This window comes from Centropristis striata, chromosome 2, assembly GCF_030273125.1.
Source record: "Centropristis striata isolate RG_2023a ecotype Rhode Island chromosome 2, C.striata_1.0, whole genome shotgun sequence".
NCBI classification, from domain to species: Eukaryota; Metazoa; Chordata; class Actinopteri; order Perciformes; family Serranidae; genus Centropristis; species Centropristis striata.
The window spans coordinates 40,803,406-40,831,303 of NC_081518.1; the positions used below are offsets into that span (position 1 = coordinate 40,803,406).

General features: G+C 40.8%; 1 protein-coding gene across 1 annotated transcript in view; it reads left to right on the top strand.

Annotated features, from left to right (window-relative positions):
- adamts18 (ADAM metallopeptidase with thrombospondin type 1 motif, 18) overlaps window positions 1-27,898 on the top strand; it is a 73,260-nt gene that overhangs the window by 11,296 nt on the left and 34,066 nt on the right. The window contains exons 4-14 of the mRNA XM_059352651.1: window positions 6,998-7,280; window positions 8,358-8,572; window positions 9,651-9,734; window positions 9,843-10,002; window positions 11,485-11,590; window positions 12,772-12,909; window positions 13,015-13,168; window positions 16,004-16,099; window positions 18,337-18,485; window positions 25,952-26,124; window positions 27,098-27,228. Of these exons, the coding sequence (XP_059208634.1) occupies window positions 6,998-7,280; window positions 8,358-8,572; window positions 9,651-9,734; window positions 9,843-10,002; window positions 11,485-11,590; window positions 12,772-12,909; window positions 13,015-13,168; window positions 16,004-16,099; window positions 18,337-18,485; window positions 25,952-26,124; window positions 27,098-27,228 (1,689 nt within the window). The remainder of the gene's footprint in view (window positions 1-6,997; window positions 7,281-8,357; window positions 8,573-9,650; window positions 9,735-9,842; window positions 10,003-11,484; window positions 11,591-12,771; window positions 12,910-13,014; window positions 13,169-16,003; window positions 16,100-18,336; window positions 18,486-25,951; window positions 26,125-27,097; window positions 27,229-27,898) is intronic.

The window sequence follows — 27,898 nt, forward strand, 5'->3', positions numbered from 1 at the left end:
TAAACACAGAATTGGGGGTGCCAGCATGTATTTCTTCATCTGGGTTGTTTTATCATGACTGGATATGATGATCTACTGTAGAAACCTTTTTCAAAAGTGAATCTTTTCGCTTCCTTTACAACTTTTAATTAATTTGGCTCCTCTGGGTGTTAGGGTATGACTTCCCATCTCTGTAGCCTCCGCCTTTCTATTCCCAGGTGCTATATTACAGCATTAGGTTAAGATAATTTAAATTACACTTTCCCATCATTTGCATCACAGCAGCACTGTATTTCTAAGTCAGTAAAAGTGTTAGCCCTGTACTGTAACCCAGTTAAAGTGCAATTAACAGCACTTTAAAGGAGGACATTTCCATTTGTTTGGGCTGGTGTGGGAGTAGTCCTCCCTGTTCCCTGCGGTGTCGAGGCGGGATAACAAGTGGGACCTTGCCCAAAGTCTGCAAATGACAAAAGACTCACCCAACACCATCAGTTTCTCTCTTTGTGTGTGCCCACCTCTGCTTTGTTCCCTAGACATGCTCAGACGGTGTCAGTAGGTTGTTCAAAGACAATTAGTGAGCCCAAACAAGGACTGCAAGACCCCTGGCTATTGACACATTGTGATCCTAATCAGTCATACATGACGAGGGTTATCAAGACATACTATCTCTAATGGAGTGGCTGCAAACAGCATGGCTGCTCCTTCCCAATCCTGTTGGGGTTTTTTTGAACGCCACTGTGTACTGTGAAATACAGTCATTTGAAGTTAAAGGAGGAGAAATTCATCCGATGCAATGACAGGGCATAACCCTGTCAAGATCCAAAATAACCATCTCTTCTCTACCCGGTTCTTACCCCATTTTAAAGACACATAATTCACTCGAGCAAACTGTAATTACCCAGATTATGATTCTATTGAATAAGTTTGATGCCTGAGGGGCCTCTCTGCTCCTGTATGATTCTTCCCCCTCGCCACACAGCGTTCACGTGATTCTCTGCTGAGCTTGAGTGCAGATGTGCTTTAGAGTTCTGTAATCACCAGCTTGGGGCTTCTCGCCGCTCGGCACTAGTCTTTAACAGCATGTAAGCACTTACTCATTTGCCTTATAATATCATGGTAGGAAACCTTAAAAGAGACTACAGTTTATACAGAGACACGCTAAAGATGCCGTCTCCCCTGACATAAACCGATATGTTGCCAAATAGAGAGAGCTGTTTGTTGGAGCAGTTTAAATTGGATTTACCCATGGTGAAAGGAAATGTCCCCAGAGAGTTTTTGTCATGTAGAAAATAGCACCTTCACTTGGATTGGAAGTGACCTGGTTCAACCTGTAATCCAACTGCGTGAATCTCTGTGTGAGAGTCAGAGAAATGTGTGAGTCTGCATGTAAACGTGGGAGTAAAGTAAAGTGGTGTTTAGCAGAGAGCGTTCATCCCTTTAATCAAGCCAAGTCTTACAAGTGTTAATATAAAGAGAGAACTAGAGGTCTGGTGTGTCAACGCGACAGCTGGCTTTTTTCTGGTGTCTGTGGTCAGTGAACTCTGTGAAACTCTCTACAGCTCATCTATCTTTTCAGTGTGCATCATTAAACATAAAGGCCAGCAGCTGGGCATTTTGTTTGACGATGGAATAATGTTGTCGGCCAACATGTATTACTTGAAAGTTGCTTAAATGAAGGGATTCTTTGAATTTATTGAGGCGTGGTTGCATGGGGGATACTGGTCCATAGTCAGTCACCTACAGTGGATGGCAGTTGGCTAACCTCCACTTTGGAAAAACAGGTAGGAATACTGGCACAGAAGCAGTACCACTAGGCTGCCCGAAAAAAATCAATATCAGTTTAAGTGTATGCTGAATATTTTCACCACTTTGCTTTGCCATAAGACAGCCATGTTTAAGTTTACACAGGGGGAACTGAAGTCGATCTGCTCTCATCAAAGCCCTCAGACTCCATTGAAAAAACAGTATTTTCATTAACTGGTCAACTGCTGTTGACTGGAATGCTCTGCAAAAAACCCTCAAACTGGACCAGCTCATCCCCGTCCCTGCCTTCAAAGCTGCTCTCTCAGACATTCTCACTGACTCCTGCAACTGTTTTTCTACCATGTAATACCACCTCACCATTTTTTTTCCATATTTCTTTTGTTGACTGCTGTTTGTCTGTCCGTCTGTCTGTCTGTCTGTGATATTGTTGTAATTTTATATATATGTGTGTGTGTGTGTATATATATATATATATACTGTTATTTGTTATTGTTGTTACTGTTGTTGTTGTTGTTGTTATTGTTGTTGTTGTTGTTGTGTTTTTACGATCCTAACTGTGTTTTACTCCCTAGCCCACCTCCCCTTCCCTCAAGTGGCCCTTGTCGCTTGTCAGGCCGCCATTGTAAATAAGAATTTGTTCTTAATGACCTGCCTGGTTAAATAAAGGTGAATGAATGAATGAATGAGTATTTTTCCCTTGCAGAACACAAGAGTTGCTGGTCTCCCACTGCCTCAGTTAGGTTGTTTCTATGTGGTATTGTGTGACTTTAGTGAATTCGAAACGCACCCTTTAAAAAGCAAAAATCACTCACTAACACCAATAAAACCAATCAGGGCAGCGGTAGACCAGAAACTCTGTGTTCTTCGAGGCGAAATTATGGGGTATGTCAATGGATTCAAGCATAGATATTTTTTTAGGTGAGCCTTTTTTATGTGGCTAAAATAGGTTCTGCTGCTGTTTCTGCCCTTAGCGATACTTAGCTTACCATCTATTTTGGTACTCATGTCTGCTTCTCCAAACTGGGAACTCCACTGTAGTTACAACAGGACAAGTAGCATTCCTCATACAACAACATGTTAGAAAAAGTGTACTATCCCTTTAATATTTAAAAACATGCTTGTAAAAATAATTTTAAGGATTAAAATGCAGTGTTGATACATTGGTGCAGTTCTGATTAGGGCTGCAGTAGGTGATGCTCTCCTTTGTTGGGTTCGTTGGGTAACTTTTCTGTTGTATTAGCTGTTCTGTCTGGTATTCACTAAAACATATAGTATGTGCTGACAAAAGAAAATATAACACACACACACACACACACACACACACACACTGCACTATTATTACCATCCCTACAGATGGAATTCATTTCCAGTCATTATAATCACAGACACTTCCATCTGCTAACTGCTGGAAAAGAAAGTGGAGAGCTGGCAGATATGGTGACACAGCAAAAGAGAGTGAGGCAGAGCGAGAGATCATGGATGTGAGTTGTAAATTAATGACGTCTCTTCACGAAGTTGGATCTTTCATAGTGTTATTGTTGGATTGCTGTGGCTGCCAGACCAGTTTAGGTCTTGGTCACTAATTACACCAATTTGTATCATAATAAGTTAGAGGATATGTACTGAAGAAAGACAATACACTACAAAATAATCTTATATTCAGATTCAAAAGTATTAATGTAATTAAGAATATAATTGGTGTAATCTTCTAAAGGTGTAAGTTGAGGGGAGAGAAAAAATGAAAATATCTGCCAGTGTTGTGAGACGATTACACTGATAATATTTGATGGAAGGAGCTGTCAAAAAATACAAAAATTTAAAATGTATCATCTTTCAAAGAGAAAAATGTGATGAGGTGTGTGTTTTTACAGGTCAGGTCTTTTGTAAAGGCCAGACAGAAAGACAGATGAAAAGATGGGCAAATCAGAGGCGACAGCAGTGTGTGCTGATGGGAGACACCTCCTTTGACCTCCTCAAGCTCTGTTTTGAATTCCAGTCTATTTTTGGAAGCTGCCGTCACTTTTGCCAAGGACCTTTTTCTTAATTCAAGTCTTTGATTTGAAATATTTTATTCATGGCCCAGAGAGACATTTTCTTTCCAACCTTGTGCTTGCAGATTGAGCCTTTCAGTGCGGTGCCCTGGGAGCAGGTAGCTGTGAAGTATCTAGCTCAAGGCTATTTTGGCAGGTATTGATGTGCTGGGGTTCAAAAGCTTGACACTGCAGAACAAAACTTCCAAGCAGTGGATCATGTGGACCTTACATGTAGTGAAAATAATCAAGTTTGACAGTTAACTTCCCATTGCACCATGCGAGACTGATGGATGGAGAAGAGGATTTATGAACAGATGAAAGATGTGCTGGCAGCTAGACAGATACAGGAAAGGACGGATGAAGGATAGAAGGATAGAGGGATGGATGGTTAGAGGTAAGAATAGAAGAATGGATAGATGATGAGAGGAAATGGTGAATGGGATTATGGATGGTTAGAGGGATGGATGAATAGTTAGAGGAAGAAGTTGACAGAAGCATGGATGATAATAAGAGTAACAGATGGATAGAAGGATGGATGATAGTTGGATGAATGGATTGATAGAAGAATGGATGATAGTAAGAGTAATGGATGGAAAGATGGATGGATGGATAGTAAGAGGAATGGATGGATGGATGGATAGTTAGAGGAAGGAATGGATAGAAGGATAGAAGGATAATGGATGGATGGATGGATGGATGATGGATGGATGGATGGATGGAAGGATAGAAGGATGGGTGGATAGTTAGAGGAATGGATGGAGAGTTGGAGGAATGGATGGATGGATAGTTGGAGGAATAGATAGATGGAAGGAGAGAAGGATGGATGGATAGTTGGAGGAATAGATAGATGAAAGCAGAGAAGGATGGGTGGATAGTTGGAGGAATAGATAGATGGAAGGAGAGAAGGATCGATGGATAGTTGGAGGAATGGATGGAGAGTTGGAGGAATGGACGGATGGATAGTTGGAGGAATAGATAGATGGAAGGAGAGAAGGATGGATGGATAGTTGGAGGAATGGATGGAGAGTTGGAGGAATGGATGGATGGATAGTTAGAGGAATAGGTAGATGGAAGGAGAGAAGGATGGATGGAGAGTTGGAGGAATGGATGGATGGATAGTTGGAGGAATAGATAGATGGAAGGAGAGAAGGATGGATGGATCGTTAGAGGAATGGATGGAGATTTGGAGGAATGGATGGATGGATAGTTGGAGGAATAGATAGATGGAAGGAGAGAAGGATGGATGGATAGTAAGAGGAATGGATGGGACTGATGATGGCTGCCTGCCATGAATCCAGGCACTGTTTTGACAACAAGAGCCTCGCCATGGCTTCCCTTTTGTCTTGCCTCTGTTTATTTTGCCACCTGCTCTCTGGGGGGAATGGGGTCAGTTCAACAGGAGCAGGGTCCTGTCACACACACACACACACACACACACACACACACACGCAGTAGGTTGCTGTGCAAGTAGATGACAAGCACACACATACACAACAAGGTCAACGGTCATTGGGTCAATGGGTGTATATACATGTTTTTGATAAATCCAGCAAGCATGTGCTCTCATGGATGTATGCGTCTGTGTGTCTGATTGATTGCACAGCTATTTTGTGTGCATTTGGTGGGTGGTAGAATGAATTAGGTAGAACTCTGTGGTCAGACGGAATGTTTAAGGTTCAATAGCTCAGTCTCTCAGTGCAGAGTGCAGCTAAGGCCACTCGACTACAACAGAGAGCCAAAACACTGGCTAGTTTGCTGCTATGACATGTGGTAATACGCTGCACATGTTAATACTTATTGTGTGGAAAAACAGATTCAATTAAAAAAATTGCCTTTTTCTGCAGCAGTCAAGTCAAATTGGTTGTTGATGTGGCTTGTAAAACATTTAGAAAAATGGACATAGCCATATAGTATGTGTTTACTGATTGAAACATTAGTTGACTATGTCAAAGTTGTGAGCACAATGTGATTAGTATGTGCCAGTTAATAGATAAAGAGGTATAAGAGAAAATGCCATATTATCTAGATTTACAGACTTCATACAAAGATTTAAAAGTTTGGAAAAAGTTTCATTTTAACCATTAGATTCACAAGGTTAGGAATATGTTTGAACTTGAACATACTCTTTGGAAAATGCTTGATTTTCAACATAATCTGGTGTCTACACAATAACTCATAAAACCAAGAATATTTTTATTTATTTGAAATAAAATAATCCCATTATTGTATTTTTTTTGTTGTCTCCTGGTGTCCCTACCAGATCCCAGTTCTTGAAATTAGCAAGCAGCCAGTCACAACTGTTAAAATAAACACTGATTGCTGGGGGTATCAAGAAATTCTGCAAACTTTATTTTTCAGACTTGCATTTATCGTAACAATTTCATTGTACTCTTTAAATGCGGTACATACCCTAGACTTGATCCTAGTTAAAAAAAAAATCAGGAGCAAAAGATTTTCCATTAAAATAATCTAAACCATGCTTTTTATTTATTTGAATGTACTATTGAAAAGTTTTACTCAAAACACTTTATTTTGGGAACCAAAGCCAGAAACACACTGTTGTAAATTACATGCATATATCAACAACAAGCACTGCAATGTAGACTGCTTTGAGTGAATTGTGTTTTGAAGTTAAGCCCTGACTTGGACTGAACCTACAAGCTGCACAAATGATATAAATGTTGTAAAAATCAATCACAAACAAAGCCCAACTCTCCATGAAAATAGTGATTTCAAGCTATTCTGCCGTTCAACAAAATAAGACATCTCCTCCCCTCAACAACTGTATGCTGTCGCACTGTGCACATCTGCCTAATGTTAGGATAGGTGGTAAGTGTAGGTGGGGCTGATCTGGTTGGGTTTGGAAGAGAAATGTGTGTTATTAGTGCTCTGTTTAGAGTAGAAATGATTGTTGGCCTCATTCAGCAGCTGCTTCAGCTACACTGTAGCTCCATCAAGGCCAGGGACTGGAGACTGGATAGCCTTGTGCTATCAAATAGCATTGTAACCAAGTGTTTTTGTCCATGATGTGAGGTGGATAAATGCTCTGTGACGCTACATGATGAAGTATGTAGAATGTTATGTCATTATGGCAACTTTCTTTAAAGCAGTTAATCAAGAAACATGATATTTACAAAAGATTTAGAAAAAGATTTACAGGTTTTTGTGAGTAGCTTTATTTTTCACTCACTGTCCGTGTCTTTTGTGTTTTTGTTTTCCAGTCAGGTTTGATCCGTGTGTCTCAGGAGGAGTATTTAATCGCCCCGCTACCCCAACATCTGGCTGAACAACACAACTACAGCGCCCCCGATGGTCACCACCCGCACGTAGTCTACAAACGCTCAGCAGAACACATTGTCCACCGAAGATCTAACAGCCCATCTAGCACCGGTTCTTCCGCACCTGACAACCCCTACCTTCACAATCATCAGCAGCAGCAGCATCACCATGACTACCAGCATGGAAAGCTGCAGAGGCAACACTTCTGCGGACGCCGCAAGCAATGTATGTAAGGGAACCTTATATTCCTTATACTCTTATTACGTGCACCCTTCATACAAATTGTACATTCCAAGAAGTGGTATGTCACATGACTGTAATATGACTGAAATATGATGCAAATCAGGCAAACTAGTAGTGATTTAGTCATGTACTTTTTAACTGACTTTTTTTTTTACATTATAATTTAATTTGGCAGTATATACAGTACAGGCCAAAAGTTTGGACACACACCTTCTCATTCAATGCGTTTTCTTTATTTTCATGACTATTTACATTGTAGATTCTCACTGAAGGCATCAAAACTATGAATGAACACATATGGAATTATGTACTTAACAAAAAAGTGTGAAATAACTGAAAACATGTCTTATATTTTAGATTCCTCAAAGTAGCCACCCTTTGCTTACTAGAATATAAGACACGTTTTCAGTTATTTCACACTTTTTTGTTAAGTACATAATTCCACATGTGTTCATTAATAGTTTTGATGAATCTACAATGTAAATAGTCATGAAAATAAAGGAAACGCATTGAATGAGAAGGTGTGCCCAAACTTTTGGCCTGTACTGTACATGTTCTACTGAAGTTAATATTTTTGCATGGTGTCCAATATATATGTGGTTTAGAGACATCACAATATAGGTAGACAGGTTAGACGAGTACGAGACATTAAAAAGACATAGGTATTCATTTTCTACAAACTAAAGCACTTAACTCTAAACTACTGCAGTCTCTACGTGTGTCTACATTTATTATGAAGATGAATGTCTGTATGAAATGTTTTTGAGTGCACTGTATCCATTGTTAGCAAGGCTACATCAGCCTGAGGCTGCCCAGCCCACAGGCTAGTTTACAGTTTTATCTTCCCTTCTCGTGGTGAGAGGTGGGAAGCAGCGTGGGGAGTGAATTTCCTGTCCTTTCAACACCAGAGCCTGTACTCTTATCACCCGGCACGAGCCAGGAAAAAGATAGTTCATTCATTTGACCCTCACTGCCAAGTTCTTTCCCTCTCTCACTCTGTCTTTGTCTCTCTCCCTCATACTTGCTCTCCTCCCTTCCTTCCCTTTTTTGCCCTCCTAGATGCTCCCAAGCCTCCCGCTGAGGACAGTTTCATCATGCCTGACGAGTTTGCGATACCTGAAGCAGAAGATCCAGGAAGGGCGAAACGATCGCCCATTAACTCCAACAGGGTGGGAGGTCTGAATGTGGAGACCCTAGTGGTGGCAGACAGGAAGATGCTGGAGAAACACGGCAGGGACAACGTTACCACCTACGTCCTCACCGTCATGAACATGGTGAGGGTGGGACAAGGGAGGAGAAGGGAAGGAGGAGGTGGAGCGCAATGCAAAGCTAATCTGCAAACATGTTTTCTGCAATATTTCCAGCCAGACATTCTGGAGTCTTCTAAAGTAATTTAAACTAAATTAACTCTCAAACAGAGGCAATGAACTTTTAAAAGAAATTACAGATTTATTATCTTACACATAAAATGTTGAAATCATTAGCCTTAAATCGCACCAACCAATACATTTAGGGGTTTTGCTTCTCTTGCGTTAACTGGTCTTTTGTGACCAATAGCTTTTAGTGGCTGCCAGATTATTGAACTGCCAGATTTTTGAATTGGGATTGGTGGGTCTGCAGCTGCATGTAACTGTCTTAGAAATCTGAAAGTGTGCTGCACACTAACTGACAAAACAAAAGCCGACTGCTCGATGTGAAGTATCTCAAGCCTCCTACCCTTGTTGCTATATTGCCTTAACAAGTAGTCCAGCATTGTGGTCTGTTTACAGCACTGCTGTTTTTGGCTGTTGAGATTTTGTATACTCAAGCAAAGTTCTGCATTTTGATTACCGATGGACTCAATTGAGAGGCGTTCTGATGACAGGTCACAGATTTTGTGGCTCGACCAGTTCACATTAATCTTGCCAATTTAACTCCTCTGTTGCTAATTCAGAAGGCGGTACAGAGCGTGGATGAGTTGGTCCCCCCATCAAGCTTCTGTAGATGTAACGTCACAGAGGCGTAAATATCACTTCTTGAAAAGGCAGTCTGTATGGTTCCACTGACGGGCCTCCAAATAATTATTTGAATCTTCGATTTTCAGGGGGCAGCTCTACATAATTGTTGGAAGGGCAGAAAGAGTTGGACCTTTTCCCTCAAAATTTTTGATTGCAAGATATTTCAAGATCTAGAAAGTGCTTCTTCTGCTGTTCTACCTGGAAACTAACACAGATAAATACAGTGCATGCATCCTACTTAAGGCTGAACACCACACATTTTTCTTTTAATAACAGGAAAGCACTGGAAAATTAGAAAACCATGAATGTTAGATTTGATGCATTGGATAGTAAAGTGTTTTCTCTTCTTTTGCAGGTCTCCAGTCTTTTCAAAGATGGCACCATTGGGTCGGACATCAACATTGTAGTGGTTAGCTTGTTACTACTGGAACAGGACCCAGTGAGTAGATTCAGACTAGACTAGTTCTAGAAGAATGTGTTTCTTTGCACCAGTGATTGATGAATTTACTCTTGCTCTGTATCTCTACGTCTCTCCTTTCATTTCCAGCTGGGCTTGACCATCAATCACCATGCTGACCAGTCCCTCAATAGTTTCTGTCAGTGGCAGTCAGGTCTGGTGGGGAAAGGTGGCAAACGGCATGACCACGCTGTTCTCCTCACTGGACTGGACATCTGCTCCTGGAAGAATGAGCCCTGTGACACGCTGGGTAAGACTGCTAACCTTAACAAGCTTAACCCCCCGTGTTTTTAGCCAAATGGCAAGCAGCAAAAATGCTTATGTTCAGTTTACGCAAAACTCTTAACGCTTGTAGGAACAAAAGGAAGCTGGAACAACATCAGCGTAGCCAACTAAGCTTGACTAATACCATAATCATATTGCTTTCACACCACTTATTGTTAGTAATCTCAGGGCAGAACTTTATCTCATTAACTGCATGAGGTAAAAAAAGGTGAAAGGTCACCCACAATTACGATTATTTATTAACCGTATGTGACTACTGTGTGTCTATATACTCTGAGTGTTGTTAAAGTTTAACATCTGGCTCTTCAAGTCACAAGCTACTTCATCAACCATATATTGATGTTTCATATTTTTAGATTTTGCATCCATTGGGATAAACCGTTGCCAGGAAAGACAGTGAGAAAGAACAGTGACAACTGAATATTTTCATCAGCTTGTCAGTGAGAGTAAATCCCACATCTAGGATCACTTATCTTTTTCCTCATGCTGTCAGGTCCACCATCAGCAGTAGTCCTCCTCCAAACTGACTGGCTATCAAAGTCTCGGAACAAACTCAAGTTTAGTTGGCCAGGGCTTATGGGGTTGCAGCTGGTGTGAAATCCCCTTTCATACAAGCATTTATACGATATGCTAATATGACAGATGTGTGTTGCCTGCCAGATCAGGTTTCAAAAGAAAGAATGTGCTCATTTACACGACAGAAAAAGAGACTAAAGAAATTTATGTTACAGATTGTGTTCACCTTTACCCAAGTTTTGTATTCTCTCAGTAAATTATAGTCAATGGTACTTTCAGAGATTCCAATTAATTTCCCTTTTTTTGTCAAACAAGTGTATCCTCACAGTTTGCTAGCTGTCATTAATGTGGGTGTTCGTACACATTTTTGGCTCTGTAAATGAGAAAAATTAGCAATACTATGCTATTCTGGTTGCTCTTCCTCTTCCATGCCTTTGCCTCACCTAGGGATGTCCCCACGGGAGATTCCAGATTCTGGATTCCTGAGTTAATACTAAAAATATGAAATACAAAAAAAACCCAACAAGAATAAATCCCATGTACTCCATGTAAATCAAATCAGCATGTTGCCTTTTTCTGGAAAGTAATGGAGTGCAAATGTGATTTCTGCTGACTAGAACACTTGAAAGCGCTCCACCGTCAAGTACAGAAGAATTGCATTCTTGGTACCTATGGTACCTGCAGTACTGTAGAAAAATGAGTTCTATCATTATCAGAAATTTGCATTAACTTGGTACTGAAGCATCGGTTCTTGTGACATCCCCAGCTACACCATGATAGTAATGAAACACAAATAATATTGTATTGTCAGCTTGGCAAAAAAATATTAATTTGTTTGGATGTTTCAACAACCTTTATCCAGAATCGCTGACTCCACTTTTAATAACCATGTATCCTATATCTTATCTCTCTCTTATCTTTCTCTATGCAGGTTTTGCCCCCATTAGTGGGATGTGCAGCAAGTACAGGAGTTGTACTATCAATGAGGATACAGGACTGGGCTTGGCCTTCACTATTGCTCATGAGTCTGGACACAAGTATGTTTGACAAAAACTGCCTCATGGCAAGCTAAACAACCCATACACAACATCAGACCACACAGACTTATGTCAGACTTTAGTGTCATTTTAGAGCGTTACACTATTCCAGTCACTATATTGGCTATGTAATGGGAGTGGATCAAATGAATCTATGTTAAATGAAATAAATGTGGTCTGATTTTAAAGAAACAAATACTCTGAAATAAGAGCATTACGTTAGAGCACTACCTCATCCACTCCATGACACTTTATAAGAGGATGATGGAAACGGCCTCCAGCCACATGGCTTGCTATTTGTGTTTGCACGTTTCCAGTGAGATAGGAGACCGTTTATTTTTTACATTTTTCAGATTTCATGTTGAGGTACAACTCCTCTGTCTGTCTGGCATGCTCTGAACACAAACTAGGGACAATGTGTTGTTTTTCCTTCACCTAGGTGATGATATGTCAGAATATCTATAAGCTGCCATATCCTTGTGAATCTAGCCAGCGATGTCGAAGGCATGCCCAGAAACATGTTGACCCAAGGCCTGGAACTGTTAATCACTGACAAATTAACTAAGAAGCAATTGTAAAACATATGTCGAAGTGATGAACAAGTCAGCAAAGCAGACAATCTTAGCTACGTGCTTCAGCAAGCATGTATGATTTTCTGATAACTCCATGCAGCAAGTGATATTTCATTCAATTATTTATCATTTGTTTATTATATAGTGTAAATGGTGTCATGGCTCTTTAAAATGGGTCCTTCTGACCTTAGGATATCTGAATAAAAAGGGGTCCTATGGGTCCCACTTTATGCTAATCCCATGCAGTTTGGGGAAAAGCATTCCTTTTTTTGCATGCAGTGTAAATGTATTATTGTTGTTTTTTCTAAAAATGGTGTCTTTGAATATTTCTGCATACTAACAGTCTAAGCATTGCATAAATTGGGTATGACTGGGAGTTAATTCAATTTTTTTCTTTTTTTAAACTTCATCTTACTGTAAAAAAATTACCTTTGTGACTTGTAGGATAATCACAGCCTCATGAAACTTTACAATCACAAACCAGAGACCAGAGACCCCCCATGTGGGTCTTTAAGGGTTAAACCTTCCACTTGTACTCAAGAAAAACTTACAACGTACAAAATTTCTTCATGTCTAAACTCTAAAGTTTTTTGGTTATTTTCCCTGTAGTTTTGGGATGATCCATGATGGTGAAGGCAACCCTTGTCGTAAGACAGAAGGCAACATCATGTCTCCCACTCTGGCTGGGAACAACGGGGTCTTCTTCTGGTCCACCTGTAGTCGACAGTACCTCAGCCGCTTCCTTGGGTAGGCCTCCACACCTTGTGCAAGTGGACAAACACTGTCAAATGTATCAGTCAGTTGTTGTTGCTCTCTTCTTCACTGACACGGGTGATTTGCTGTGTTCACCAGAACAGCCCAGGCATCCTGTCTGGTGGACGAGCCCAAGCAGATCGGTCAGTACAAGTACCCTGAACAGCTTCCCGGGCAGCTGTACAACGCAGACACACAGTGCAAGTGGCAGTTTGGCTCCAAGGCCAAACTGTGCAGCCTCGATTTTGTCAAGGTGAGATATTCACATTATACATTGATAGCATGATTAAAAGTTGATATTATTAAACATATTAACAATTGATAACATGACTCTGTGGTTCCATTTAGCTCTATTGAGATTTGTTGCGTATTTATATGTCTCCTAGCAAGGAGGTTACAGATTTCAACCAACTGAATACCCCTCTGCTTACCCACCCCTTTCCAAGCCTATAGTAGTGTTGTTCAGGTAACAGATTCATTAGGAAAGGCCCTTCTCAGAACCAGTTTATTTGAACCTGGTCTCACACAAACCCGTGAAATAGCCATTGATTTCGCTTAACTCAAAATCCGTGGAATAGCCACGGAATCACTCAAATTTCCGTGAAACTGACATGGATTTTTCCTATTTCCTAGGATTTTTTTCCTATTGGTTTGTTCCAAGTCATGTGACTTTCAAGGTTCCGGCAGTCAGAACAAAAAACATGGCGGACAGTTCTCTCATTTTTAGTGAAAAAATTAATATTTTGACTTAGTTTCTGCATAAAAATGGATTTTGATCACATTTCTAGCGAGAAATATATGTTTTATGTTCTAAATATTCACTCAGTGAATGTACATAATCACTTTGTGGTGAAGATCTCGCCAGAAAAATATGACTGTCATTAACTTGCATTGTAGCGAAATCCGTGTCAGTTTCACGGAAATTTGAGCGATTCCGTGGCTATTCCACGGATTTTGAGTTAAGCGAAATCAGTGGCTATTTCACGGATTTCTGTGAGACCATGTTGGAACATTTTGCCTGTTCTGGGTTACAGTAGAAACATGTCAGTGCAACATGGCGGTCTCCGTGGAGGAGGACCGGCTCCCTATGTAGACATGAAGGGCTCGTTCTAAGCTAACGAACACATGATTCTTAGTTTCGGGCGATTATACACTAATGATATCCATTCCATTTCTGCTGATAGATCGCTCTAAAGCCTAAACACTGGACCATTAAGCTCATTGGTTTGGTTTTACTGCCCACAATTTTGTTTTGGATCGCTCTAACTACTCTCATCAAGGCTGTTTTCAGCTGCAGCAGGCCGCTGTTTTCACCATAATGCTAAAAATAACCCCAGTATACACTAAATCCCCAGCACCAAAGGGCAGAGTTAGAGACTTTCTGGTGAACAAAGAAGAGCTTTTTATAACCAAAGAGCCAGATATTTCCCTAAGGAGTTGGTTGAACAAAACAAAGATAAAAGGAAAGTAATTATTGGAAGGGACTGAATTTGTCAGACGGGCATAAATACTCAAACTGCCAAAAACTCCAGTTGCTAGTGTTTTTCCACAACTGCTGAGTGTGTGAAATGGCAACTGTTTGCTAACAATCAATCGACAATTTGAACTTAAAAGGTGACGATTGATTAATGTTGCTGCTGCCTCTATCCACACACAGCTACAATGTGTTTTGCTCTCTTTTGTTCTAAACAAATAGAATAAGAAAATATAAGAATAAGATAACCAGTGTCTATTCTAAGTCTGTTTTTTGAGAAAGTTCTGACAAAAGTGACAGCCCATTTTATGAACCAAAAACAGACACTATACATTAAAGTAAGGAAGGATTATCCCTACATTTGATCTTTAAACTAACCCTGTGCTGTGCAGTTATAAAGACCAAAAACTTCAACCAAACCAGTTGAACAGTCCTGCTTTTACATGGAACCCAACATTCCTAAATCAAGTATTATTCATGTGTCCCTTTGCCTCAACCAAGACTCACTAGATGAACTTCCAGTAATGAGATGGAGCACCCAGATCATACAGCACCTTCAATTGTCCGCTTTACAGCGCGAATGATTCAGTCCTTAATTGGCACTTTATTAATTAGCATGATCTTTGCACAACAACCTCAAACCCGCCACATTTGAAACGCAATTTAAATGCATTCCATAGATTGAATGGGAATCCTTAGCTTACCCCCCCCCCAAAAAGCCTTGGGGTCTTGGTATAGGCCTTTATGTTGGGTGCATTCAGTGATGTTGATTCACATGTAAATGCTGTTTAAAATACTACGGGGCATCCTCTCCAGGGCTGTAATTGCTGGGAAATCGACTTTGCCAAATCGTATATATGACGGATTAGCACACATGACATCGCTTTGGCTATTCACAACTGCTTTAAATCCCAGCTATGTTTCCCTAACAGAAGATCAAATACTACATCTGCATTTCTTAGACCTGTGTGCAAGTTGGTGGGTGGTAAATTAACCTACACGCTGATTATCAATGGATTTAGGGCTGCCTTTCACACTTTTTCCCCTTATTATTTTTTTGTCCCTGATGGGCTCATGTAGAATGATTTTTCAGCATGTCAGTATGGCTGTCAACCACCTGCTCGGCATCAGAGAATGGGGACAAAGACTCAAACGTGCACACACACACACATACACACACACACACACACACACACCGGAGTGGTCTTTCCTGTTCTTACCCTCCCTCATTTCTGGTTTCTCTCTCGTTGCCAGTTGCAGTTGGGCCGGTTGCCAGACTCTGCCGCCTGTCTTTCGACCCCGGCTCTCCCTCTGTGCTCACTCGCTCGCTCTGTCTCTGTATTGTTGGGTCAGATGACACATACAATTATAGCCCGTTTCATTAAAGAAGTACAGTGATTCGATTTGACACTTAGGCTTTGTGGAGAAGCTAAGCAGCGTGATGGTGGTCCTGGCAGCAAGCAGGTGCTGTCGGGTCAAGGAAGAGGAGAGAGGGGAGGCACACAGTGCCAAAAGGCCGTCAGATTATCATTAAAAAAAAAAGAAAAAAAACACCATATCTGACAGACAACTCATCCTGGGTGTGTATGTGTGTGTGTTTGATTCGTTTGACAGGACATCTGCAAGTCGCTGTGGTGTCATCGTACGGGGCACCGGTGCGAGACCAAGTTCATGCCTGCTGCTGAAGGCACCAGCTGTGGTCCTGACATGGTGAGGAAATATCTTCTTGTCCCTGTGAAGAATCACAGCAGCAAGTCACTCATTCTGCTCCCTGATACATTTTCTCACTTTACTAATTACACACCACACATACATTTTCTAATTAGTGATAAAGGGACAAATAAGTGCCTATCAGTGTCTCATTTGGATGCATAATGTGGATATATTTTGCAAATGAATGAGCTGAGAGCACAAATTTAATTAGACAAACAAAACAGAAACAGATGTGGGAATGGTGTGATGTCGCTAAACTGAAGTCCGACATCAGCCTCACTTGTCACAGAACAACAAGTCAAAGTAACGACAACATAGGTTGTTTGTTCATATTTTCAAATATGACAGACAGAAGCATTTCCAAAATGACTGCCCTTACCAGTGGTGTTAAAGGTGTTACAAAAGGTAAAATGCTGTAGGTGTGGTAATTACGTTGGTTATGTAAACACAACACGCTGAAGTTAGGTTAATTCAAATAACATAGTTTACTTTTGGTTTTACACACTCCTTGGTAAAAGTTCTGTGTCTGTTTGTCACATCCACCACGCCCACCAAAGTGGATCTTATGGTTATTTATACTTGTAGTTCTTTATACTCCGTTCCACCTTTTGCTTTTACACTCCGCTAACTACAAACGTCAGTATCTGTCATAATCATAGACTGTATAAAGAACCGACGACCCCTCCCACTGTACAAAAGTGAATATATGATCACAAAAATGAACCCTTGAACATAAATCAGTGAGAACGTGACTAACTAAAATTACAGAATAACAGAATTAAGGACGTATACTTTGATTCATTAATTTCACCATGACCCATCAACTAACATGAAGGGGGTGGGGTTTATGACCTATACTGCAGCTAGCCACCAGGGGGCGATCAATATCAGTCTGATCTTGGGGGCAATAGACAATAGTTCTGGGATTCGGATATCCACATAACAGATAACATACCAGTCCATAAGACGTCCTCCTCAGTGCGCCGATTGTTTACAATCTGAAGCAATTTAGACTGTACTAAGATTGGCTTAGTTCACAAGTCGCTAGGTTAGCTCAGCTAAAAAAAAAAGCTAAATTATAATCAGTAAATTGTCCTCTGTTTCTGAGATTGTATTTAGAGGTTAGTGTTTGCCTCTTTACCTGCAGTTTACCTGCAGTCAAAGCCAGCTCAAACGTGATTGGTCAATACTGCTCAGACTATAAAAACCAGAACGTTTCCTTTACAAACGTCTCGTCCCATTGCCATTTCTGCTTTCATGTGCAGATATTTGTTTACAGATTACACAGAGCTAGGCTAGCTTTTCCCCTCTTTGTTTTCAGTCTTTGTGCTAAGCGAAGCTAACTCGGCTGGCTGATAACTTTAACTTTTGGCAAGAAATAGAATAAACTTCTGTCCCTCAATAACAAACTATTCCTTTAAACAAATCCTCAGTTAGTCAATGTTATCCAAGAGAAAATGAGGATAAACCTCAAATTTACTACCGAACCATCTGGTGAAAACATTAATCACAGTTTACAGCCGAACTTTCTGACTCAGCTTTGATCTGATGTTTCTTATTGTAGCTGTGAGTGCACATACCTGACAGAATGACAGAAGAATACTGACTTTTTTGGGGTCGTTTAAATAAATCAGTTTTTGTTGTTTGTTTTTCTGTTTTCACAGTGTTCCAATATCGCAGTAATTACTTCAGTGAGTAAAATGTTGTAAGAAGTATAAGTATAAATAAATCGTAATCGTCTTTTAAGTTAAAGTATTCTTACTTTCATGAGCCAAAGTAAATCCTTGCAACTCAAAAAGGCAAAGAAGGGCTCAGACTAGATTTTTTTTTTACCTGATTGAAAGTCAATTACTAATGAAAACTCAATCATGTATTCATCTTTGCTGCTCATGCATGTACCTGCAGAAGTGTTTTTGCTTCTCTCGGCTGGAACTTTTCACATATCGAAAGATGATATTTAGAAAGAGAGAGAGGTGGTGATGTGTGTGAATGTAGTTTGGCTTGGATGAACCCGGGTGTGGTGCATGTGAATGTGTGTATAAATGTGTGTGTGCGTGTGTGTGTGTGTTTTGGCTGTAGCTAGAGAGTGTGGGTGTCCAGGTGTGGTGCTGGGCATTTGTCCAAACCAGGAAACTCAGGCAAGATGCCGGGCCAACACTCAAGTTCAGATAAGAAAGCTATTTCGGTGCGTCTTTTTCTCTTCATTCATTCCCTTGTCTCTCTCTTTTCTCCAGTGGTGTCGGAGGGGTCAGTGTGTTAAATATGGGGAGCATGGTCCAAGGGCGGTCCACGGCCAGTGGTCTGCTTGGTCTCAGTGGTCAGACTGCTCCAGGACCTGCGGAGGTGGGGTCATGTACAGGGAGCGCTCCTGCAACAGCCCAAGGTACACACACACTCACATAATCTTCTAAATCAGCACCTCCTTTTTAATGGTATTAACTAGCCAAACAGATGACAAAGTGATTCATGTTGTCACGTGGCTTCTTCTACAATGAAAATCTGAGTTGCTGTTTGAGCCAGAAAGGAATTCTTGAAAGCCTCATATCCCAAAATCCTTCCTTTCTGAACACCTGAAAGCGCTGTCTGCCAGGTAGCTGTCAGCACAGACATGCACACGTACACACACACACTCACATGTGCCTGATAACGGCTCTCATCAGTCAGGCTGACAGTCCAGACAGACAGACTATCTCTCCCCATGCTCCAGACTAAAAAACCTCCTAATAGCATGCCTTTTTTCTCTGAAAGCTGCCAAGACAGTCAGTAAACGTCCCCCATTGCTGCTCACTCACACAAACATAATTCTGCAGACCCATATCCCACAGTGCGTATCTCTTTGTTAGCAAAGAGCTCTGTGCATGTCATTACAGGCACGTGAGAAATCCTCAGTTTTAATGTTTCATAACAGACCTACAATCCCTTGTTGTTATTCCCCGGAACAATCAGGAGATTTATTATATGTTTTTAAGCTTTTATTTGACTTTCATACAACAGATTACCACATTTATTGCTGTCACATTGCTGCAGTCAGCTAATTAATTGTCTCGGCCTGCAGTTTGTTAGACAGTCCCCACAACACTGGCCCTTTAAATTGAATACAGGACAAGCAAGATGTCTAAAATAGGATATTCAGGGAATGGATTAACTTCTTGATCATTCATGCAATTTCAGCCCCTCCTGCCTTTACTGTGTAATATGTGTAATCCATACACCAAAGTCAGTCTTACAGAGCATACTGACGTTATGTTGCAATTGTATCCAATTATTGTTGTTGTTAAGGGTTTAAAGTCTTCTCTTTTGAGAATGAGTGTTTATACTAGTAATTTCCTCTGTACTGTAACTCAGGAACAGTCATGATGTGGATGGTGGAACTAATTAACTGTGTTTTTATTTTCGCTTGTGGGAGCCATGGCCAATCAACAAGAAACAAAGTCAACACAACTTCCTAGACAGCAAAACTAATGTTTTTCCTATTTGTTTTTCTAGCCAGCTGTCAAAGGGCACTTTATATATTTAATATAAAAAAAATGAGGTGGAATTGATTTCTGGATCTAGCGAGATGTCTGTTCAGCGAATGTTTACATATTCTATGGTCTGTTATTCAGCAATGGATCAACATGTGGCTCTACAACCATTGAAGGAAACTGCATTGCCACATATGCAAAAACCATATCCATGCGTAATCATCCATCCATACAATATAACCAGACTCTCATACCAAACTAATAAGGATCATGACTCATGGCTAACATCCAAGGCCACTCCACCACCTTGATTGGTGAACAGATCTTAGACTTCATCGCTGTTAGTTTTGTACTGTCAATGATTGCCATCATTTAAGAATTAGTCATAGCTGGTTAGATCATAGTGGCATGTCACATCCAATCCAACATGTCTGCATTTGTGTTTTTCTATGTGTTGTGATGCAGGTGAGATGACAAGGATACTAGGGACACAGTTGCTCTCTTAATTACTGCTGCCCCTCCATACTGCCTTTTAGACAGTAGAGTCTGCATGTGACTCTCATGGGACTTGAGTATAAGAATTACTTCATATCATCATCTAGCACAGACATTTGCACTGTCTCCATGGTTGTCAATCAAATACACAGGAGCCTGAACTGAGTCACTGGACCTTTTTTCACAGCAGACATTTGACTTGTCATTGTAGGAAAAGCACAGGTGTTACTAATAAAACGAATGATGGCTCTATTCTTTTCAAGTGTTCAAGTGAACCTAAAATTGAACCAGAAAAATGGAATTTCATCCATTTTTATTATTTACACCTGTGCTTTTCCTGCTGTGACAAATCAAAATGCCTTCTGTTAAAAAGACATATATAATGCCAATTAATAGACAGCCTCAAGAAATTAGAGTTAAATTTAACAGTCAGTGCTCATGAGCCAACTGACATTTGATTGGCTTACACTGCACAGACTCGAGCTTTCTTCAGCTCTTTCACTTCATCTGAATATATCTCCAACTCTTCAACTGGCGCTTCAAATGCTTTCACCTTTAACTTTACAACTCACAATCCTGCTTTCATCTCTTGTCATGACATGTCAACTGATACATTGAATGCTTTGAATTCTTATTGTTTATTGGAGGTGTTGTGCTTTCAGTGAGTACACTTCAACTGACTTTAAACCCTTTGAAGTCTGTGGGTTCGCCTTTGGAAAAAAAAACTTCTTCAACTCCTCCAACTACACACAAATTCAGTTGTTCTAATTTCTTTGATTTCAACAGACACTTCAAGTTCAAATATTTATCTGTACTTTGGCCATTTCAAGTCCTTTCAGTACTTTCACCTGGACAGTTCAACTTTGCTCAGGCAAAGTACTTAAATCTTAACTGAATGTTCAACTTCCTTCAGCACTTTTCAAATTCTAACAAATTTCAACTTTTCTCAGTAAAAGTATATTGGCTGCTACCATCCACAGGCCCAGGGGCCATTCCTTTGACCCTTTCCTTAGAAAATAGTATTTTAGACGTTCTTTGTTTCAACAAATCCCCTCGATTAAGAGGTCTATTCAGATATTCAGACACGTCTACTATTGTATATCATTGTTTTATTCCACTGGCTTAATCCGTGCTTACTTAACAGCCGGGCAGACACTGATGTGGCTGTTCCGTCCGTCACAGCCGACTCGTCTCTTAATCCCTGTGAGGGATCAAAGACCAAAAGGTTTCAGAGGCAGACCGACCCTCATATGATACACATTAAACACCAGAACTGGCAGAGCAAAAAGGGCCACAGAGCCCTTTAAACCAGGTTAGCTGTCAAGTTCATTTATCATTCCTGTGGCACTAAAGAGTGCTTTGTAGCTGCAGCCCCTGAAAAATAGGTTGATGCTGCTAAATGTTGAGTTATGGGGTCAGTGGGACAGAGAGGGGATGGAAGGGTTGGGAAGGCTAAACATTACAGTCATGATACCATTTTCCAAAACATACAATAAGCCAACGGGTTGTCAGATCCCTTATGTGAAGACAATGGAATCAGGCTGGTGTATGTCTAATGGAGTCTCTTCACCTCTGTCACCATTCACAACTCCACCACCAAAACACAAACCCCCGCCTCTCCAAAAAGGACCCAGCCAACCAAACACATGCAGACCATATCCTTACTGCAGCATGTACCCCTGAGTCACGTTTTAGTCCCTGACTCAGAGTCTGTTTGTCCCCAGTAATCTCTGTGATTATTTTGGCAGGGCCCCTCTGCTCTTAATCTGAGCAGGACAAGGATTAGCCTGAATCTGACTGCTTGTCTCTAATGTCATCTTCACCCCCAAACTGAACTGTCTGGACAGTCTGGACTCGCCTCCTAAAAGATCACTGATACTTTTCAAACATAGAGATTTGTGTCAGTATGTATAGAAGTATGCTTAAATGACATGTCTGCGACCATCAGCCCAGCAAAAAGTGTTTTGGCATTTTAGGTTTTGGCTGATTTGTAATGTTTGTGTTTTTTTGTTCGATGATGAAGCCATATGACGTTAAAAGCCACTCAGGACTTTAAACTGGGGGTCTGAAAGTAGTGTTTTTGTGTCCTGTTGTTGGAATTTGTGTTTTTAAGTCTAAAACTGTTATTTTTACCTAACCTTAACCGGGCGGTTTTGGTGCCAAACATAAACCAAACTGTTTTTATAGTGTTATTAAGGTGTCCAAACAGTGATCGTCACATGTTTAGAAGAGTGATTGTCATGTGACAGTGACAATGACAATGGGTTGCAGCAGTTCAGAAACATTCATATCAAATGTCCAATCAAAAAAAATGTTAAATTTCAATGTATCTGTGGTTTTATTCTGGCAACTGGGTTGACGAATCTAAATCTCAAATTGTAGCTAAAATCTAATAAAATCCTGTATTTTGTGGAAGTTGACCATATGACAGCTCTTAGTATATTTGTCACCTCTGCTCTTCCACAAAATCATTCATTTGATTCTCGATGATCCATTTTATGAGGCCATCGTGTATCTTTTGCTGAGTCTTGTAAAAGAGTTCAATGGGATCAGCCGATTAAAGCCGTCCCATCTAGGAGTCGCTCCGAGATGGAGAATGAATCTTCGACCCGTCCCTCCCTCCACTTCCCTCCTCACTCCACCATTCCCCATAGACCACCTGCCAGATCAAACACAGTCAACCTAATCCTCACCAACAAGCCGAGGAGGAGATTAGGTTCACGATCTTGACCTGGTTTTGTAGGGAGCACATTTTGTCACACACTCGATTTAAAGGGAGTGGGGCTGTGTAATGAGGGGGTGATGGTGCTTAGATGGGACCTTTTTGTGTCCTGATAGACTTGTAAACAGGTTTTGCAGGGGTTAGGCCGGTAGCCGAGCAGCAGAATGTGGCTATGTCTAGAAAATTGTGAGCGAAGCAGGGGGGAACAGGTGACTCGAGGAGAAGACAAGACCAGACATGATGACCTCTGACCTACAGGAGTTCAGTCTCAGCTTCTGTTGCCGGGCGGATTTACTGGGCTCCTGAGACATTTAAGCATCCTTAAGGGTCCTGAGGGCTGCGTTGGAGTTGGGGTGTAGAAACAGAAGAGGAATGACTGAAACACAAACTGAAAACTTGTCATATCTGGTTTCTGTCATGTTGCTGGAAGTAGATTTACAGTTGCAGTGATAGTTGATGATCTAGAGAGAGGAAAGTAGTGGAGAAGAAAAAGAAGAAAGAGGTTGAGAAACCAGGAGGGTTGTGAAACTCAGGGTCAGACTGTCCATAATCCATGAAGTGCATTCAACTTTCTCAAGTAAACTGTCCCCCTTTTACGCTCGCCTCTGATCAGAAGGCCTTGACTGACGCAGTATACGGTGTAGTCCCCCACTGCCCTGCCATAAGCACATTACCATATGGGCTGCATTTGTCTGCCGCTAAGTCTTAATAGGATCAGGCCTACGGAAACCTGGGCCAAATCCCTCCCCTCACCAAGGGAAGCAAGCTTGGACCCGAGCAGATTTACACACACACACACACACACACACACACCTAGAGGAGCTCCATCACTTTTGGCAGCTTAGTCACTGTTTGATTGAGCCCAGGTCTGAATGGGGGGGGATGAACGATTGGAGTTAAATAAAAATTCAGTGAAGCAACATGCAGTTTTGCTTCTGATTGTTGCTGACATTCATTTAACGCAGACATTTTCAATACTGTTGCATTGGTGAAAAGAAAAATGTGGTTCTAGTTGAATTCTTCTCCTGATGTTTACTTCTTTCTGTTGGGCACTTTTTCAGTTCCTTTTCCAAAGCGTTTCATTACCTTGTATCACTTAGTGAATTGTTTTTATTAGACATGTTTGATCAGCATGGGTCCCCAGTCTCTCTGTGTGTGTCTGTGGGTTTGCAGACCACTTTGGTAAATAGCTTAACTCAATTTTCTCTGCTGGTGGTTCTGCTGGAATGCCTGGCATGAGTTTAGAAAGCCTGAGAAGTCAGACATGGCATCCTAATGTTTACTAAATGTCAAGACTCTGCTTGTCTTTTTCTAACAAGTCGTGATTGCTTTTAATCACATATTAAAGCGCCATTACTTGTTTATGTTCTGTTCCAGCTTATTCCTGTGTGGTTAAAGAGGTGTTGCTTTTGTATGGCGAAGAAATATCTGACATGACATGCAAACTCCTGTTTGACAGTCCTATTTTAAATTAATGTGGTTTTTAATCCTGTTTAAAACTCCAGTTTAGCCTTTAATCAGGGCTAACACTACATTGACAGATAAGATGGTAACATTCTGATGTATTAAGTCAGAGCATTTGTCATGGATGAAGGGAAATGTAAGAAAGAAACTCTCATATGATAATCTTTTGGATTTTATTATGCTCTGAAAGCCTTTGTCTCGGCTCATCAGTCACACTGATGAGCTGGGAGATGCCTGTGTGCAAATTTGCCTTATGAAGCCTGAGAGCTGCTCTGTTTAGTTTTCTTGCAAACAGAAAAATAATGTGTTCCTTATAAAACATTTGCACCCTGAATATCACTTTGGCAAAGTTTCAAGGGCTTTTTGAACCCTTTATGTGCATACTTTCCAAAAGTCTGCAAAATGCAACCAATTGGTTGCAAGTGGTCAAAACCATAGAGGAAAATAAGTTGACGTAGTCACAATGACATCATTGGTTTGAAGACTCGAGCCAGAAGTGACCACACTTGGATGAGAGGGTGGAGCTCAGAAGGAATTTATCAGCTAATGTTAGCTAGCTAGCTTGGTTAACATGTACATGTAATTCAGGGAAATTGTGATATTAATTGGGGTGCTACGGATGTAATAAATTAAGTCAAATTTAGGGTTATTTCATTGACTTCTCAGACTTCTTTTTGCGATCAGTGTAGTCCCCTGCTGGCAATTAGAAAGAATGCAAGTTTAAGGCCTTCAAGGCCTTAAGGCAGCGGTTCCCAAACTTTTTTAGCCGCGCACCCCCTTCTATGTCCCAACCGGGTTGATGTACCCCCACACCTTAAAAAAAAATAAAAATGCAATAAGCTTTTTTATAGCCATATTAAAGGCGGCATGTTTAATCATGCTCAAATGACCAGAACACACATATAATAAAATAATCACCATCACAACAATTGCATTTGAATTCATCTGAAACACAGTTTCAATATAATGCAACAAAGTTATGCGCAAGCTTCCACTTTTAAGTGCAAAGAGGATGATGACAGGCTCAGGATCAGAGGCAGAGAGCAGATAAGTTGGGAAAATGTCATAATATTTTGAACCGCGTTGCACAAAAATTGCAGCAAGTTTAAATGAGCGTGGAGGTTACACAACCCCGTCATCATAACACAGGTTGCAAAAATGGAAGAAGATAACTTTTACACTTCATTTTAAGATGAAGTGCATTTTGAATAACCTGCAATTAATAAATTAATTAATATCACAGTTTTTGATTTTACATTTTACAAAGGAAATGTTTATTTGTCTTTATTGTGTGGGGGAAAAAAATTAATTGTGTAACTATCAGACCGGCATTACATTCTTCATCTCGCGCACCCCCTAGCGGCAGTTCGTGCACCCCTGGGGGTCAGCGCACCACACTTTGGGAATCCCTGCCTTAAGGTAATGGCTTCACTTTTCAAAACTGGAGGCTATGACCATTTTTCTATGGTCAATGGTCAAAACCTCCACAGGGAACCTTTTCGCTTGCTATTAGAACTGTAGGTATGAATATAGGTACTAGCACAGCTTTGCACAGTGTGCATTGTGGATCTTAATGCCTGTTGAGCTGTTTTCATTTGGTCTGTGTAGTCGTATTATGTAGTGATATTTACAGATCCATAAACCTTTTTTTCTTTGTCCCTCTTCCTCCCTGTCTTGTCTTGTCTTGTCTTGTCTTTCACCCAGGCCACAGAACAACGGTAAATTTTGCCCAGGCTCCAGCCGTCTCAATCAGCTGTGCAACACTCGGCCGTGCCCTCTTAACTCTGTGGACTTTCGGGCCCAGCAGTGCGCTGAGTACAACAGTAAGCCCTTTAGAGGCTGGTACTACAAGTGGAAGCCCTACACCAAAGTGGACGGTAAGGTCGTCAGTTGATATCAGACCGAGCAAGTACAAAGTCCATTCAGTTCTTTGGTTCATTTATATTTAAATCTAAATCCAGGATGTTTTGGATGGAATTTCTCTTGCATCTGTTATTGTGAGATTTTTTGTAAAATACAATTTCCTATGTTGAAAAACACAGTACTTTCCAAGGATTATGAAGACATCTTTACTTTTAGTCTTGGAACAAGTAAAGAAATCTCATTGTTCAAAGAACACAATGCTGCGAAATACACAAAGAATTGCAGATTGCTCAGGGCAAGCTTCCTCTTGTCTTAATTCTGTAGATCTTTTCATTCTGTACCCCACTGTACTCTGCTAGTCCTAATCTTTTTTATAAAGTGTTTCTGTAATGCCAACCTCTATTTACTGCTGCAATGATTAGGGCCAAAAAGCTGGAGGAAACTATCACTCTGTGTAATGTGCATGGGAGACATGTAGCCACCTGCACCCTCTGACACAGTGGGGATGGATTTAAAAAGGAAGCCTACGGGCCAGCTTTGTTACACAGAACGAGGGAGAGAGGGAGAGTGCAATGAAGGAGAGCAGTGCTTTTTGGATGCTGTCCCAGGCCTGTTTAAGCTGTTGATGAATGGGAAGTGATGTAGAGAGGAACAGATTCTGAACTGCCTTCTGGGACCTTGGGCCAAGTCACCTTCACCATCATTTATTTTAATCAAAGACGGCTGTAGAGACTTGTCTGTGATAACTGATCTGAACCACAAAATAAAACTGTAGCCCCACATGAATACCCCTGGGTGCATTCATAGTCAGTTCCTGTCTTTTTCAATTCAGCCTCTGCAGGAGCTGTACATAGTTTGTGTGTTACAAGTTACAGTACAGTAGCTACGGCAACTTTAAAGTCATGGAAGAACATTCAATGCAAATTTTCCTCATGCTCCCTTTTTTAACTGATACAAGTGTTACTGTATGCATGTTTATGTGTGCAGATGAGGACATTTGTAAGCTGTACTGCATTGCAGAAGACTTTGACTTCTTCTTCGCCATGTCCAGCAAGGTCAAAGACGGCACCGCCTGCTCTGACCAAAAAGGAGATGTCTGCATTGATGGAGTGTGTGAGGTACATCCACAGTAAAACTTTGCTCTTGGAAATGATTCTTCTAGTTGTAAAAAAATATGACCTGGCAGAACATAGATGAATGTTTGTGTTCTTGCTGTAGGACATGTGTCAGAATCAAGTTGCACTGTGCACTTTTGGGTGGATGACCAGGATTTGTGATTTGCAACCCCTGTATTGAACAGAAGGCAAATGTTTGAAGTTCAAATGCCAATTCATGGACCTACTGCCGTACAAAATTTGATCACGGTAGACATTTTGGGTGTGTTCACTTCCAGTTTCACTTAAGAGATTTGGATAATTGGGTTAAACTGGGGATTTGTTTAAAACCTGTCTAGTTGTCAAAAGCAGTCATATGGCTTGCCATACTGGCAGCCCTTTGAGGAGTAATTCTTGCCAATATGTCCTATAATTGCTTTATAGTATGCACAATGACATAATGACCAAAACAAAGAACGAGGAAGCGATGCTGAAGTTTAGTTTTCTCTCAGACGATTTTTATTAAAATATGCTGAAAGGTTAATATGGACTTTTTGCCCAATGATGCCAGAAACAAACAGCAGCTTTAAACGTTACAGTAACATGTGAGTGTCAGACTTAAAAACCTGGCTAATGAAGTGTAATGGTCGAAGGAGAATATCCTCCATTTTAACTGCACAAACCCACCAGGGTT